The sequence below is a fragment of the Cydia splendana genome, chromosome Z (assembly GCF_910591565.1).
Source record: "Cydia splendana chromosome Z, ilCydSple1.2, whole genome shotgun sequence".
Lineage (NCBI taxonomy): Eukaryota > Metazoa > Arthropoda > Insecta > Lepidoptera > Tortricidae > Cydia > Cydia splendana.
In genome coordinates this window covers 45,646,037-45,661,870 of record NC_085987.1, presented here as the reverse complement: position 1 = coordinate 45,661,870, position 15,834 = coordinate 45,646,037, and the positions used below count along the sequence as shown (strand labels likewise).

The following is a 15,834-nucleotide window of genomic DNA, read 5'->3' as shown; positions in this document are numbered from 1 at the left end:
CGCAAGCCAATTTAGTCTCAGGCCAAATTTGGTGGACATCCCAGCATCTGCATACAGTCAAGGTCAAAATACGATGACGCGCAACGGAAACGGGCCAAATTGTGTGGAGAATTCTATACAAATTGACCTGTTTGCATTGCACATGTGTGAACGTGGACAAAACGTCAACAAAACTGTTAAGACTTTAGACATTATTTGTGTCCTTGCCAGTTCAATGAATGAATTTTTCGCTATTAAGGAATAATATAATTACTGTTTCCAAGAAACTTAATGTTTGTAAAAGCTAACAAGGTTTTCGCTTTTTAATGATGGACTGACGTGAAAAGTTGATTACCTGCATATTTAGCGGAAATAAAATATGGTTGATTCTTATTCCTTTGGAGAAAATATGTATTTTTGTGTTTCTCTAATAAGTCCTACTAATATTTGACCATGACCGTATTGACGAGGCCTGAAACAGATGAAGGGTTACCTTTCGAGTCCTCCGTGTCACTTAGTGGCTCGCATTTCTCGGGAAGTGGGAAGAGAAGTGGTGGCAGCGGGGAGGCCAGAGTCCAACCTCGGATCTCCTCGAGGGGTGGCGGACCTAAAGCCGGATTGACATTTAGTTACCTAGTATAGGCCTTTATCTAGACACGTCTAGACACGCGGTAGCGTGTCCAGCCAAGTTCAAAGAAAAAGGAACTGGCGACGCAGCAACCGTGTGTAATATTACACGAACCATTTCGAGCTACTTTTGACCCCTTCACAACTTGAAACCTACTTAACCTACACTAATGAAATTTGGCACATGTATTCAAGCCCCTTAGCTTGTCCAAAATACAAAATTTCATAAACGTAGCTCAAACAGTTACTGATAAATTAACGTTTAAAAACCGGCATTTTTGTGACTGACTGACATATAGATCATAAACTTAACCCACTTCCAGATGACCTAGAAACTTGAAATTTGGCATCAAGGTAGACTATTAGGTGTATATAGAGGGAAAAATCTGAAAAGTGGAAATTATTGATATTTCGATGGAAAAAAAATAATTAATACTTATAGACTAAAAACCTAACCCACTTCTAGATCACTTAGAAACTTGATATGTGGCACCAAGGTAGAATATTGGGTGTATATAGAGGAAAAAATCTGAAAACTGGAAATTATTGATATTTCGAGGGAAAAAAAATAATTAATAGTTTTAGACCAAAAACCTAACCCACTTCTAGATCACTTCGAAACTTGATATTTGGCATCAAGGTAGACTATTAGGTGTATATAGAGGGAAAAATCCGAAAACTGGAAATTATTGAGAATTAGATGGAAAAAATAATAATTAATACTTATAGACCAAAAATCTAACCCACTTCTAGATCACTTAGAAACTGGATATTTGGCATCAAGGTAGACTATTAGGTGTATATAGAGGAAAAAATCTGAAAAATGGAAATTATTGATATTTCGATGGAAAAAAAACAATTAATACTTATAGACCAAAAACCTAACCCACTTCTAGATGACTTAGAAACTTGATATTTGGCATCAAGGTAGACTATTAGGTGTATATAGAGGGAAAATTCTGAAAACTGGAAATTACTGAGATTTAGATGGAAAAAATAATAATTAATACTTATAGACCAAAAATCTAACCCACTTCTAGATCACTTAGAAACTTGATATTTGGCATCAAGGTAGACTATTAGGTGTATATAGAGGGAAAAATCTGAAAAATGGAAATTATTGATATTTCGATGGAAAAAAAAGAATTAATACTTATAGACCAAAAACCTAACCCACTTCTAGATGACTTAGAAACTTGATATTTGGCATCAAGGTAGACTATTAGGTGTATATAGAGGGAAAAATCTGAAAACTGGAAATTATTGATATTTCGATGGAAAAAAAATTAATACTTATAGATCAAAAACCTAACCCCTCTTCAAGATCACTTAGAAACTTGATATTTGGCGTCAAAGTAGACTATTAGGTGTATATATAGGGAAAAATCTGAAAGCTGGAAATTATTGATAATTCGATGGAAAAAACATAATTAATACTTATAGACCAAAAACCTAACCCACTTCTAGATGACTTAGAAACTTGATATTTGGCATCAAGGTAGACTATTAGGTTTATATAGAGGGAAAAATCTGAAAACTGGAAATTATTGATATTTACATGTAAAAAAATGTATTAGGTAATACTTATAAACCAAAAACCTAACCCACTTCTAGATCACTTAGAAACTTGATATTTGGCATGAAGCTAGACTATTAGGCGTATAAAAAAGAAAAAAATCTGAAAACTGAAACTTTTTAACAATTGACCGCGCGTTAGCTAGGGTCTCCTTTTCAGCTTAGGCAAACTGCTTTTATGATGAATACCTACTATAGTAATTTCTGTACAAAAAGTAATGATATCCCAACAAAAACATAAATGTGAAATGAGAGCCAAGTTCAATATTAAGAATATGTGTCGTTGTTGACTCGCTGACAAAAGAATTGAGATCTATATGGGTGCCAAGTTCTGTGTTGTGTAGAAAATCCTGAAATTATAAAGGAGTTGTCTTGGCTAGTTTTTACGTATAGGCTACTTTTCTAAAATTTGGTTTGTTGGTAAAAACTAGCCAAGTCAAATCCTTTATAATTTCAGGATTTTCTACACAACACAGAACTTGGCACCCATATAGATCTCAATTCTTTTGTCAGCGAGTCAACAACGACACATATTCTTAATATTGAACTTGGCTCTCATTTCACATTTATGTTTTTGTTGGGATTAATACTACGAGGCTGCCTTTCCCTTAGTCACTTCTCATCAACGCAAGCAACCATTTAAAAATGGAGTTGGTAGTTTTGATTTTATAGTCAGTGTAAAGATGAGTCACAATGTCCCTAATACCGATGTACTCGTACTCTACACTAAATTTTACTCATTTCCTTTGAAGTTTATTGCACGAACTATAATAATTGACGAGGTCTAAAAAGATGTCATGGCCTACCTATATACCCGGGTTTAGATAATAGGCCTGTGTTTCTCTTGAGATTCAGCTCACCTTACTGTTAAATAGGAGACCTTCAAGAGCTCAGTACGCGCCTCAGGCCCTATTCATGGGTACTTTACTTGTATTATTTGTTTTATCGAGGCCTAAAACAAAGCAAATAATGTAAGGCAAGGGCTACTAGCTGTAAAGCTAAACTTGGCGAATTCACAAAATATCGACGAACTACTGACGAGTGTCTACTTATATACCAAACCCTACAAAAGGAAAGGCAAGGCCTAATTGGCGTAAGCTGTGTTTTTACATCTCAGATACTAAAATGATATAGCGATTTTGTACTAAAAGTACGGATGGGTATATGTGGTCAACTGAACAATCATTTTAGTATGTATCTGTAAATAAAAACACACTAATTAAACTTATGAAAGCGCCTACTTTTGGCGATCCTACAAATAATATGACTACTGTAGATAAGTGGAGACTACGTTTGTATGGGGAAGCGGTCGTCCACTATCCCCTTAAGAACTGAAACAAATACAGATCCTACGTACAGTCGCCATTAGATATGTAACAGCGCCCAAGGTGATCAAAAATTTGAACATACACTCTAACGTCTTGATAATAGTGTTTAGATATTTGTATATACTGCCAACACAATGCATCCTTGGGAGTAAAATTGCAAGGCCTAAATCCGCGAGGCCTACATACCTTTCTCCTCTGTGTCGCTGGGCGGCTCACTCTTCACCGCGGCCACGAACAGCGGAGGGGGCGAAGGGGGGGAGACGGGGGACCTTGCCCACTCCTCTTCGGAGCGGCGTTTGCTGCGTGGCTCCTCGCGGAGGTACCTCTCCATTTCGTAGCATGTCTGAAATGTGGAATAGTTTGGTTTTTATAAGTTAGTTAACTTCTCGAGTCCCAAGCATAGGCAACGTAAAAACCTGTAATCTGTACCCTCACCATGAGTTTTACGCGGCCTTAAACCAGCTTCTGCGTCAACTCAAACGATTGCACAAATGGGACCCGAGGAGTTATTTTAACCGCGTCCAACATACCTACTGGACATAAAATGACATAATTCTTTGCATTTTTTGCTAGCCAGAACGTCGATTTTAACTTGAGAATTTGCTATGCCATTGAACTGGTTTCGAAATGACATAACAACTCTATCTGACTGTCGAACCGTCTTACAAAACTTAACTATTGAATTGCAACCTGCAGAGAACATCCGGACATTACTACGAAAGCATTTCCGCCCCAGCTGAAACGGAGACCTTCGTTAACGCTCGGTCAACCAACGGCTTGTTGTTAGACTAATCTATGTATTTGTTGATTTAATTGCACTACAATATCCTTTTCAAACTGTTTAACCAACAATGTCTTTGCCACCACGGATTAAAACTAAATCCCGGCCACAGGACACCGCACCGTATAGCGTGACTAACCAAATACCCTCGACCTCAACTACTCTCGACTTTAACCCCATAACATAAAGCTCTCTCCAACCGCACAAATAACTTTGCTTAACCGCAAAGTTACCACTACAGTCTCGTCAATGGGAATGGAACCTTATGTTAACACAGTAAGGTCGTTATTGTATTGTATTGCGTGTACCGTTAGGTGTATGCCCTATAGGTACTATAAACCTTGAAGGCGTACGTTGAACTTTCAAAAACCACTATTGTTTTATTAAGGTTCTGGTGGGTGAGTTCGGGTAAAGTGGAATAAAATGTTGTTTTTGTTTTAGGATATGCAGTGTTTGCACAACTGGGAGTACCGTAGGCCGGGGTGACTTTGGAAAATTTGGGGTTACTTTGATAGATTTAAAACGGCTATAGAATTACCATTATTCATTATTTACTGAAAATGTTCCTGTAACTAGTTAGATTACTATATATTCATATTCACCTACTGTAAAAAATCTCGCATAAATATATATTAGGCTTCAAAACTAGAATTTTAAAGTCGCCCCTGCGTTTGAAAGTCGCCCCGGTCAATGGTACCTAATGTTTTTACCATTATTTTTGTTACAAAAATATTTTAGCGCAATCTTTGAGCAATGTGTATGACATCTGGACAACAATGTATATATCCATATGAAAACTGTCATATTTTGACGCTGGTTGGTCATGAGTGGTCATAAATGTCATAATATAGTACATATATAACTATTAAAGCAAACTATCATCTCGCAGTGCAAGAGTTACACCTTCGCAAGGCGGGCTTTTAACATATTACATACGCAATAGCACTACAGCAATAAATATGTATACATATATATATAAACAGTGTCCCAAGGTTTTTATTTCCATTCCGTTGCCATTTTTTCATAGATTTTGTATGGCGGTCACGGAATGGATAGATCGAAAATTGTATGGAAATTTTGGGACACATTCTTTCTCCTATTAGGATCAAAATAGCTCATGATTCCGACTAACCCGGGGATAAGCGGTTAAACCGTTAACCCAGTGTCAGATTGTACTGGTAACCATGGTAACTCCAGGTTTAACCGGTTAACCCGGGTTAGTGGAAGGGTGCAAGTGGGCCTTATAGAGTTAGACCAAGACAAGTCTGCAACGATTACTTTAAACGTCAAACTTCTATGAAATTATGACGTGTAAATGACACTTGCTACTATCAAAATCGACACTTCTCTTGGTCTAACTCTACCTATGCATATAAATTATATTTGAAATTTGAACTAACATATTTCGGTAGCACAAAGGCATCAATGGGGATGGCAACTGTCAAAGGTTTGCATAGATGGCACCACCATAGCTTGGCCCTTTCTCTAGTTGTTTTTTTTTTAGATTTGGCTTAAAGAGCTGGCATCCAGACCATAAAATGCCAGAAGAATTTGACACAATTCTAGGGATTGACAGGGCATGGACCAACCAAGCCAATAATTATAAAATAACTCTAATTAAAGTTCTATATTTTTGCCATTCACCCGTAAGTATAATCACAATAATAATATAACATAGACGAGGAATCCTCTAGACGGAGTTTAGAGCAATTATTTCATGAAACCGATGCTGCCAAAAATACGGGGGTGCGGGGGACGAGGTGAGCGAGGTCCCGTGCTGTGATTGGTCCGTTCAAAGACACGGACGTCACACAAAGACACTTTCGACTCGAAAATGGAGTAAAATTACCGTATGCGTGGCAGAGGGGGTAGAGACTAGAGCTACTATGCTCAGTGTGTAATATAATCACGTACGTGTCCACATATTTACGAGCGAGAAAACAATATGAGTGGAAAACCCGTGGGAGGGAAAGCGCGTGCGCCGGGAAAAGTGGTTTAGAAAACAAGCCTTACGTAGAATTGTACTATATTGGCCGTAGCTTTTGCTTGAATGCAGCGGTCGGCAACAAGCGGCCCGCGGGCCTCTCACTCGCGGCCCGCGAGCCCCCCTGGCTATTTTGTATGTAATATTGTCAAACAACAATGTCTGATAAAATCACACATATTAACAAAAGTGCGGCCCGCGTCAACTTCCTTAACTGCTATGTGGCCCTTGGCTGCTAAAAGGTTGCCGACCGCTGCTTTAATGGATATGGATTAAAAAAAACCGGCCAAGTGCGAGTCGAACTCGCGCACGTAGGGCTCCGTACCATTACGCAAAAACGACAAAAAAATCACGTTTGTTGTATCCCCACTGAAATATTTATTTTATTTTATTTTTAGTATTAAAGAAATACATCATCTGTGAAAATTTTAAATGTCTAGCTGTCACGGTTCTCGAGTTACAGCCTGGTGACAGACAGACGGACAGCGGAGTCTTAGTAATAGGGTCCTGTTTTTACCCTTTGGGTACGGAACCCTAAAAAAGGATATGGATTTAAAAGCAGATACACAGGGTGGAACATTTCTAGAAACTGAGCTAAAAGGATAGAGTTATCTAAGGCCCACTTGCACCATTCTATTAACCCGGGATTAAGCAGTTAAACCGTTAACCTAGTGTCAAATTGTACTGGTAACCATGGTAACGCCTGGTTTAACCGGTTAACCCCGGGTTAGTGGAATGGTGCAAGTGGGCCTAAGTGATCTACAATCGAGTTGTTATAATCGTATCGTAAAGCTTGATTAAAAAGTAAAACAAAATCATGAAATTGAAATATTTTAAAATCAGTGGCTACCCTACAAAAGTTAATTAATTTTTTTTTTCTTTATTTAGGATTACCCATAGTCTAATAAAACATGGTCTTCCATTCCCAGAGTGACACGGGCCTACGTCACAACAACATGGCCGCTATATATAGCGCTATCGCATATTATCATATAGCGCTGTCGCATGATGACGTAGGCCCGTGTCAGTTAGGTGACCTAGAAAAGACGGGAATGGAGTACCAGGCGGAGTATATTATTATACCATGGGATTACCAACAGATAATACATCTTACATGCTCTTAAATCTATATAACAATCATAACTGATGCTTATCTAATTATAGGTAACCACAACTTATTTTAAACTAGCTTTTGCCCGCGACTTCGTCTGCGTGGGATCAGCAACAGCTAGTGTGAGCATAGCGCCTGAATAAAGTGTAATAGCAATCATTCAATTTGAGCATAAGTTTCAATCAGTGAACAGGCAATCCATTAACTCTCTCAACTCCACTCTCTTTAGGGATGATTTCCGACATAAAAACCATCCTTCCCCGTGACGGCCGTGACTCAAAATTGGACGTGCGCGCCGCCGCGGCGCGCCGCCGCCATAAAGAGTCAGCGCGCCGCCGCCGCCGCCGGTAGTTTAAAATTCGCGCCGAATATTTTTTTATAAGACAGTATTATGCAGCGTTAAAATATGTAATAGGTTATAGACCGTTAAGAAATAGTTGAAAATTATTGCGGGCGCCACTTCCTACGTAGCTCTCACATTTTTAACGTAAAATACTTACTACTTACATGGATATAATTTAGTACGGAATTTTTTTGGTTATTGTATAATTTAATTTCTACTATTTTATGTCGCACCAACACAATACTAACTATTTCTTATGTGGCAGTATGATTTACATAAAAATGTGTTGTATGTATTACAAAGTATAATGTCCAGTGTTTCCAGTGTCCAGGGTTTTAACCGTTGTCGATTACACGGCACTTTTGCTAAGTCCAGTATGTTGGACATTACCAAGTATGGGAAGAGTAAAATTATCAAATTTTCTGATAGTTTTTATTGTAAATAAATTAAACAGAGGGATGTTAGATGTTTCAAAACGTTTTAAAAAGTCATTACTTGTCGGTTTACAACGTAATGAACTAATAAACCAAATAGATAAAAAAATATTTTTACGGACTTTTTTTCCTGTGCGTTCATCAAGACATCCAGAGACAGACCCGATATCATTTGAGAAATTTCTTACGAACATTATTATTGCATTGAAATTGCATGCATTATTGTAAAAACCATTGCTCAGATGTTGCTGCCTCCTAGTCCTCCTACGATACCCCGCTAAGTTTCATAAATGACGTCAATGACTGGTAAAATTTTACCACCTTCGAGCTATTAAGTATTTGGAAAAATATAAAAATAATAGGTTTGACTTTAATTCATAACATAAGTTGACATTATCAGTAAGTGTATTTGTAATTAAAAAATGCAATTATTCTACATTTACTAAAAAAACATGAATTTGACAAGTACTGTATGTATACTCGGCAACGTCCAAAATACTAGACGTCTTTTCATTATGCGGCGTATCTTTTTATTTACACCGAACCTGGCAACATCCAACATATTTAACATACGTATGTTTTTTTCGAAACTATTATAAATAGATTTTTTTCATGATTTTTCTACAATAAACAACCACATAATAACACCAAAAAAATGATACTAACACAGATTTTTTACATTTTTTTCCCTTGTCGAGGGTCTACCCGAGGTTTTCTTCGATTTTAGACAAGTTTAGAATCGTATCTTATCTTTTTTTGCACTACAGATAGAATTATAAGACAAACGGTTATCGGTTTTTCAATCTTTTATCTCCGGTTTTGTCCAACGGATTTTGAAAAAAATAATACTTATTTTTTTATTAATTTTTTAAACATTGTCTTAAAAAAACAATTTTTTCGTATCTAGTAATCTAGTTTGAAGGATCTTACTTGTACGAAATCGACATATTTGGGTTCGTCTTTGACGTCTCGAAAAACCAGTTTTTTAGCCTAAAATTGTTCAACTTTGATGCCAAATATCTCGAAGACAATGAACTTTGAAGTAAATATGGGATACTATATTGCTTAAAGCCTTGCTATTAATATAATAAGCTACAAAAAACATTAGAAAACTAAGGGATACAGATCGAAGGTCATTGGCGTGGGGTAGCCCCTTAAGGGTTAAGCGTAACTTTTCATTATACGTCTTAATATTGAAAAGTTGAAAAACCCCACGCCGCCGGCGTTACGCCGCCGCCGCGGATTTTTTCGTGGCGCGCCGCCGCCCGATTTTTTTCGACCGGCGCGCACGTCTACTCAAAATATCTCTATGCCAAATTTCAACTAAATCGGTTCAGCGGTTTAAGCGTGAAGAGGTAACTGACAGACAGACAGACCCATTTGCTAGGGTTGAAACATACAGATTTTTGCACTAATGTAACAGACTGCATCTAAAAAACGGTTAGAAATATTAACGTGATTAATAAGTGAAATATAAAGTTCGTACAGTCGCGATCTACACGAGTATAGGCCAAAGATATGGCACCACCTTTTTCTAGTATAAATTTTCTTGATTTTCCGAGGTACGTTTTTTTCTTAGACTTAGTTTATCTTATACTATTACCATAGACATGTACCAACATGTACTTAATACCCGAACGACATAGAATAAAACACCGAGTATAGCGGTAGTTTAAAACAAATACCAGGATCCTTTACCCGTGACATCGATTACCGACCACCGGTACTCGGTACAGTTTATCTATTGTCCGCCATTTCCGTTTTTTTGTGCGCGACACGCTCTCTTTTTGTTTAATTACTATTTCACTTTTCAAATATCGTTTTTGACTACCGGTCTAGTCTAGTGGGTAGTGACCCTGCCTATGAAGCCGATGGGCCCGGGTTCAAATCCCGGTAAGGGCATTTATTTGTGTGATGACACAGATATTTGTTCCTGAGTCATGTATGTATGGTTGTTTTCTATGTATTTAAGTATTTATATACATATTTATTATATATATCGTTGTCTAAGTACCCACAACACAAGCCTTGATGAGCTTACCGTGGGGCTTAGTCAATTCGTGTAAAAATGTCATATAATATTTATTATTTAAATATCTGTAGCAGTACCGCGAGTTGACACTTGCGATGGTGGCCTGTGGAGGAAAATTAATAAGGAGGCGACCTTAAACCGTAAATCATTAAGTATATACTTATCTTAACCTCCTAAGTCCCTGCGTACAATTTTTTGTACTTCTTCCAAAATCTATTTTGAACTTTTATTGTGTAACTAAAGGTTCCAATTTCAAAAACAAAACAATTGCTTCTGGGTCTCAGGAGGATATACTAAACTACTAAATTAGTACGACGGCCAATGAAAAGGGCCCTGTCCTGCATATCTACACACCGTAACGTCATACACTGGAAACTATGAGTAAAGGTCTTAAGCGCCGTGTGTAACCCTCTATCAGGGTTACCACTAGTAGTTAAAATGTAGAAAAACCAGACGAAACCCTCTACTGACATAGGGTTGTCTAAAAACTCTAAAAATATACACAAGATGCTAATTTAGATAGTTGCGTAGAGGTAATACATTCTACTTGATCCTAAAACATAGGAAAAAACAAGGGCACGTATTTAACCGGTCAACTAATTAATCGAATTTGGGTAGTTTAAAATAATAGAAATGGGTAGTAAAATTAATAGTTTGACAACTAAAATGGAGCCTTAAAATATATCAATATGAGTTGTATTTTAATGCCGTTACAGCTTTTGTTTATTTTTAGGCAGGTACCAAATATTTATTTGGCAACTTAATTATTATATTGGAGACTATTTATGAAGCACATTAAAAAAAACGGCTATCTATTAATTTAAAAATGAAGTTATTTTAAAATATTTTGTTTGGTCACTACACGGTCAACCTAACACGCTCCTCCTCGCTTCGCTCGTCGTCGCACCTATCTTTTGACTCTGGCAGAACACAGTGGTAACTATTGAAATTAGTAATTAAAAATTTAAAGTCCTAATGGTATAACGGCCATTAGGTGTTTCATGATTAGGAATTTCGACTATAAGTACTTATAGTGAGTATAGTAGGGTATAATACGTAAATAAATTTGTGGTATTTTGTGGATTAGGAAATTTGTCAATTTAAAGTAGGTACTAGGTATGCATATGTTTAAATATAAATTATTTAAAAATGGAGTATTTAAAGCTTATGTATATAGGTATCTTAGGTATTCTGTTTATATACAAAATATATAAACAACCAAATTTTATGATCGCTTTACAATATTAGTTGCCAACTTATTATTTTAGACGCCAACTTATCAATTCAAGTTCCCTATATTTTTTTTGGGTGGCTTGATTATGCTGCCAGTTTTTTAATAATATGATGCTTAAATTTGAGGCTAATATAAATTTATTGCTGCTAAAATATTAATGCACAGCCAAATTATATTATTATATGCCCAGTGAAGGTTCCTGTTTAATATTTTAGTTGCCCGGTTAATAATAAGCCAAAAACAAGTACGGGAAAAAATATACTTTTAAAACCTCGGAAAACCTGATGGCGTTATTCATAAACGAGTAGCTGGCTTGAATTAGCTATGAATCGTTTGTCTTTATCTGTCATGTTGACTTATGTTTTTGTAAGAAAGGGATATAACATAATTAAACTAAATCAGGCCCGTAAAGTTTTATGAATAAGGGTGAGTATTTGACTTTAAAAAAAATCTGAATGATAGTGGTGATAAATATATGGCAAAATGAACTCGGTTATTTTCTGGATAAATAATAATTACTCTGCCTATATACGTCCCAGTGCTGGGCACAGGCCTCCTCTCATGCGCGAGAGGGCTTGGGCTATAGTCCCCACGCTAGCCCAATGCGGATTGGGCTAGCGTGGGGACTATAGCCCGACTATAGATTGGATGCGGACCTTTGAATTTCTTCGCAGATGTATGCAGGTTTCCTCACAATGTTTTCCTTCACCGAAAAGCTAGTGGTAAATATCAAATGATATTTCGTACATACGTTCCGAAAAACTCATTGGTACGAGCCAGGATTTGAACCCGCGACCTCTGGATTGAAAGTCGGGCGTCATATCCACTCGGCCACGACCGCTTATCCGGATATCAAGGATAAAAAAAATACTACACTAATAAATATGGTTACCGAGAAATGCCGAAACGTTATAACGATAGGTATTTCCCAAGAAACTTAGCTGGATAAATTAATTATTTTATTTTTTGTCGTTATTGGCGTTAACGAGCACATGAACATTCCTCGTTTAATAAGAACTTAAAAGACTTTTTGGAGTTAATCATGAAATTTTGTCAAATATATCATTTGACATTTGAATATTAGAAAGATATAAAAATGTTACAGGGATTTTCTCATTTTTTATGTCTACCTTATTATGTCGGCTAGGTTGATCTCATGAACTGTGTCAGATTGTCAGTCTGGATTAAAATTAAATATCTGTCTAATTATTTAGTACTAGTGTTCCTGAAAAATAATTTAAATTCCTTAGAAATCAGAAAGACACCAAAACTCAGGTAAGTGGTAACCCTACGAAAACACTTCGTTTTAAATAAACCTAACACTAATACTAATTAAATCCTTCCAATTTTAGAATCCACGGGAAAACTACCCGTCTCTGTTACTCCCAAACAAAAATCAAAGGTCAGAAAGAGATCGTGAACATGACGTCATAATGTTTAACGCGTGGAACGGGATGTAAGTGCTTATCAAGTGAATTTCGATCGTAATTTAATGGGATTAAGGTCGTTTTCAGATTAGTGTGTACCATGAATAGGCCGTTGTAAACAATTTAGTACACTTTATTTGTGCGCTTTGCGTTTTACGAGAAAATAAAATGGCGGATGTGTCGGAAGAGTTTGTGAGATCGTTACAGCGGTTTTTAATATCGGAGCGGCCAAGATGATCACAGATATCTGAGCATACACTAGGCATGTTCAGGTAGCAGCAGAATTAACCGGGCCTTAAGGGGCCCACTGATTAACAGTCCGCCGGACGGTATCGGCCTGTCAGTTGTTTGGAACTGTCAAAATTTTGTTCTAACTGACAGGCCGATACCGTCCGGCGGACTGTTAATCAGTGGGCCCCTTTAGAGCCTTGGTAATCCGGACGCTCGCTAACCCGGTGATCCCTGTAATCCGTACGGGTATTACACAGGTGCACGTAATTACCTATTATTTAATGCAAGGGTGAACCGTAATAGGTAATTTCGGGATAAACAACGAGACTGAATCGATATGCATGGTTGTACAGTCATCTGCAATAATATGTTACACAACGAAGGACGCAAAAATATCTGACACGATCTTATTTGTGGACGCATAAGAGCGTGTCACATATTTTTGCGGCCTTCGTTGTGTAACATATTATAGCAGGTGACAGTGTAAAGACCAGTACAGCTAGTACAGCTACCACTAGTTTGACACTGACATATTCGCTAGCGTGTTCGTAACTTACTTTCTATGCATCTCGCTCGTACTTGCCAGCGAGCAGAAGTGGGGTTTACTTATTGGTGCGAGCGAGATACGCGAGAATAGCATATCAATAACAGCTTTGTATAATCTGAATTCCGCTTTATGGCGAAACTATTCATATTCATACACACATTACACATACAGAGTGTATCTCGCCATTGCGATCGAAATCTATAAATACCAATAAATAGGCCAACTCTTGAGTTTTTGAACGCTCACTTGACATGGATATTATGTTCTGATTTTAGTTTTATCGCAATCATTGTATGTGTATTCCATTAATATTAAGCATAACTAATCTCAAATCATTTATTTACATACAATATATATACAGTGGTACTACTAAACGAAATTAATAACTAGCTTAAATCTAAAATAGGCCCCTGAGCCTGAGGCATTGTACCGAGGATGCTGGCGGCATTTCCTCGCTGTATCGCAATGCTGATACGTTGTGCGAGGTAGCCGCCAGCTCTTCGGTCACCAGTTACGTCAACCAGACGCTTCGCGATTTCTGCGAACAACTTATGCGCGCTGGGACCCCATGGACCTAGAGTTTAAGCATAACTTAAAAACTAAAAGTGGAAATGGGCAGGTCACTTAGCCAGATTAGAAGACCAAAGATGGAGAAAGGCGGTCACAGAATGGCAAGGACCTCAAGGTACCAGACACCGTGGGAGACCACAGACGAGGTGGATAGACGATATTGTCTCAACATCTGGGCCTAATTGGACCCAAGATGCAAAAAATAGGATATACTGGAAAGGATTGGAGGAGGCCTGTACCCAAAAGGGGTCCTTAAATTAGAAATAAAATAATGAATAAATGTAGTATTAGTCCCACGGTAAGGTCAATATCTTAATAAGGCTTGTGTTGTGGGTACTAGACGACGATATATATAATATACATAATGCAATATAAATACTTATATACATAGAAAACATCTATAACTCGGGGACAAATATTTGAGATAAACACACAAATAAATAGCCTTACCAGGATTCTAACCCGGGACCCCCTGATTCGTAGGCACGGTCACTACCGACTAGGCTAGGAGGCCGTCAAAATTCCATATTAAATAAGTAAGTAACTTCATTGCACCACGAAAGAAAAATTCAATAAAACATTTACAATGTAAATATAGGTAGCATCAGGTGGTCCTATACATAAGAAAAACAAAATGTAGGTACATATGGGGTTTTCTGGTGAGTCACCAAAACATGTTTTCTTAACCAGGGGAAGATTTTAGCACTTTTTTATATAGACGATTTAGACGATTTTATACAGAAGAGGGAATTCTATCTATCCACCAAACTTTATCAAAAACTGACGCATCAAAACAAAAATTAATAAAAAACATTCTGTATACTTATGTGTAAGTATGTATGTTTTTAAGTTATCGGAATATGCCGTTTAGGAAGGCGGTAGTTTGTATAGTGTAAAAAATATTAACTTTGAAATTCAATAAACTCTTGGTAAAATTCACCCTGTATACTAATGTGTATGTATGTTTGTATGTTATCGGGATGTGCTGTTTTGGAAGGCCGCAGTTTGTATAGTCACGCAGGGCTCGGAACCGGTATTTTTTTTAAATCCCTAAAGAGCCCAATATTTCGATTTATTTTATGGTCTTTACGTAGGACTGCATCATGTATTTAGGTAACAACTTTGTTTTATTAGATTGTCCCATTAAAAATGAAATAATAAACCAAAGAACGAAAAATAACTTAATAATACCGGTTTTTTTGTATGGAGCTAATACCGGTTTCTGACCCCTGGTATAGTGTAAAAAATATTAATTTTGAAATTCAAAAAACTCTTGGTAAAATTCAACCTGTACACTTATGTGTATGTTTGTTTGTTTATCGGGATGTTCCGTTTTGGAAGGCCGCAGTTTGTATAGTGTAAAAAATATTAACTTTTAAATTCAAAAGACTTGGTAAAATTCACTCTGTATACTTATGTGTATGTATGTTTGTATGTTATCGGGATGTGCCGTTTAGGAAGGCCGCAGTTTTTATGACGCTAAATAAAACGTTGCATCACGGCGGCTATTCCTGGCTGTGAGTCAACGACTCAACGCTGCGCTGCGCTAGGGTTGACACAAGCAAGGATATTCGGCTCAATTCGGAAAATGAATTAGATTTCTACTAGACTTCAACAAGTTACGATACGGA

At 37.1% G+C, this 15,834-nt stretch overlaps 2 protein-coding genes across 8 annotated transcripts in view; one reads left to right on the top strand and one right to left on the bottom strand.

Moving 5' to 3' along the window:
• Positions 1-15,834, top strand: part of LOC134804073 (probable cytochrome P450 303a1) — a 372,282-nt gene that overhangs the window by 217,017 nt on the left and 139,431 nt on the right. The window lies entirely within an intron of this gene.
• Positions 1-15,834, bottom strand: part of LOC134804098 (Krueppel-like factor luna) — a 104,790-nt gene that overhangs the window by 12,842 nt on the left and 76,114 nt on the right. For 6 of the 7 annotated variants that reach the window (XM_063777028.1, XM_063777033.1, XM_063777030.1 and 3 more), the window contains exons 2-3: positions 3,696-3,852; positions 473-586 (exon numbers count right to left, since the gene is read on the bottom strand). In XM_063777028.1, the coding sequence (XP_063633098.1) occupies positions 473-586; positions 3,696-3,852 (271 nt within the window). The remainder of the gene's footprint in view (positions 1-472; positions 587-3,695; positions 3,853-15,834) is intronic. The other variant, XM_063777031.1, reaches the window with a different exon arrangement.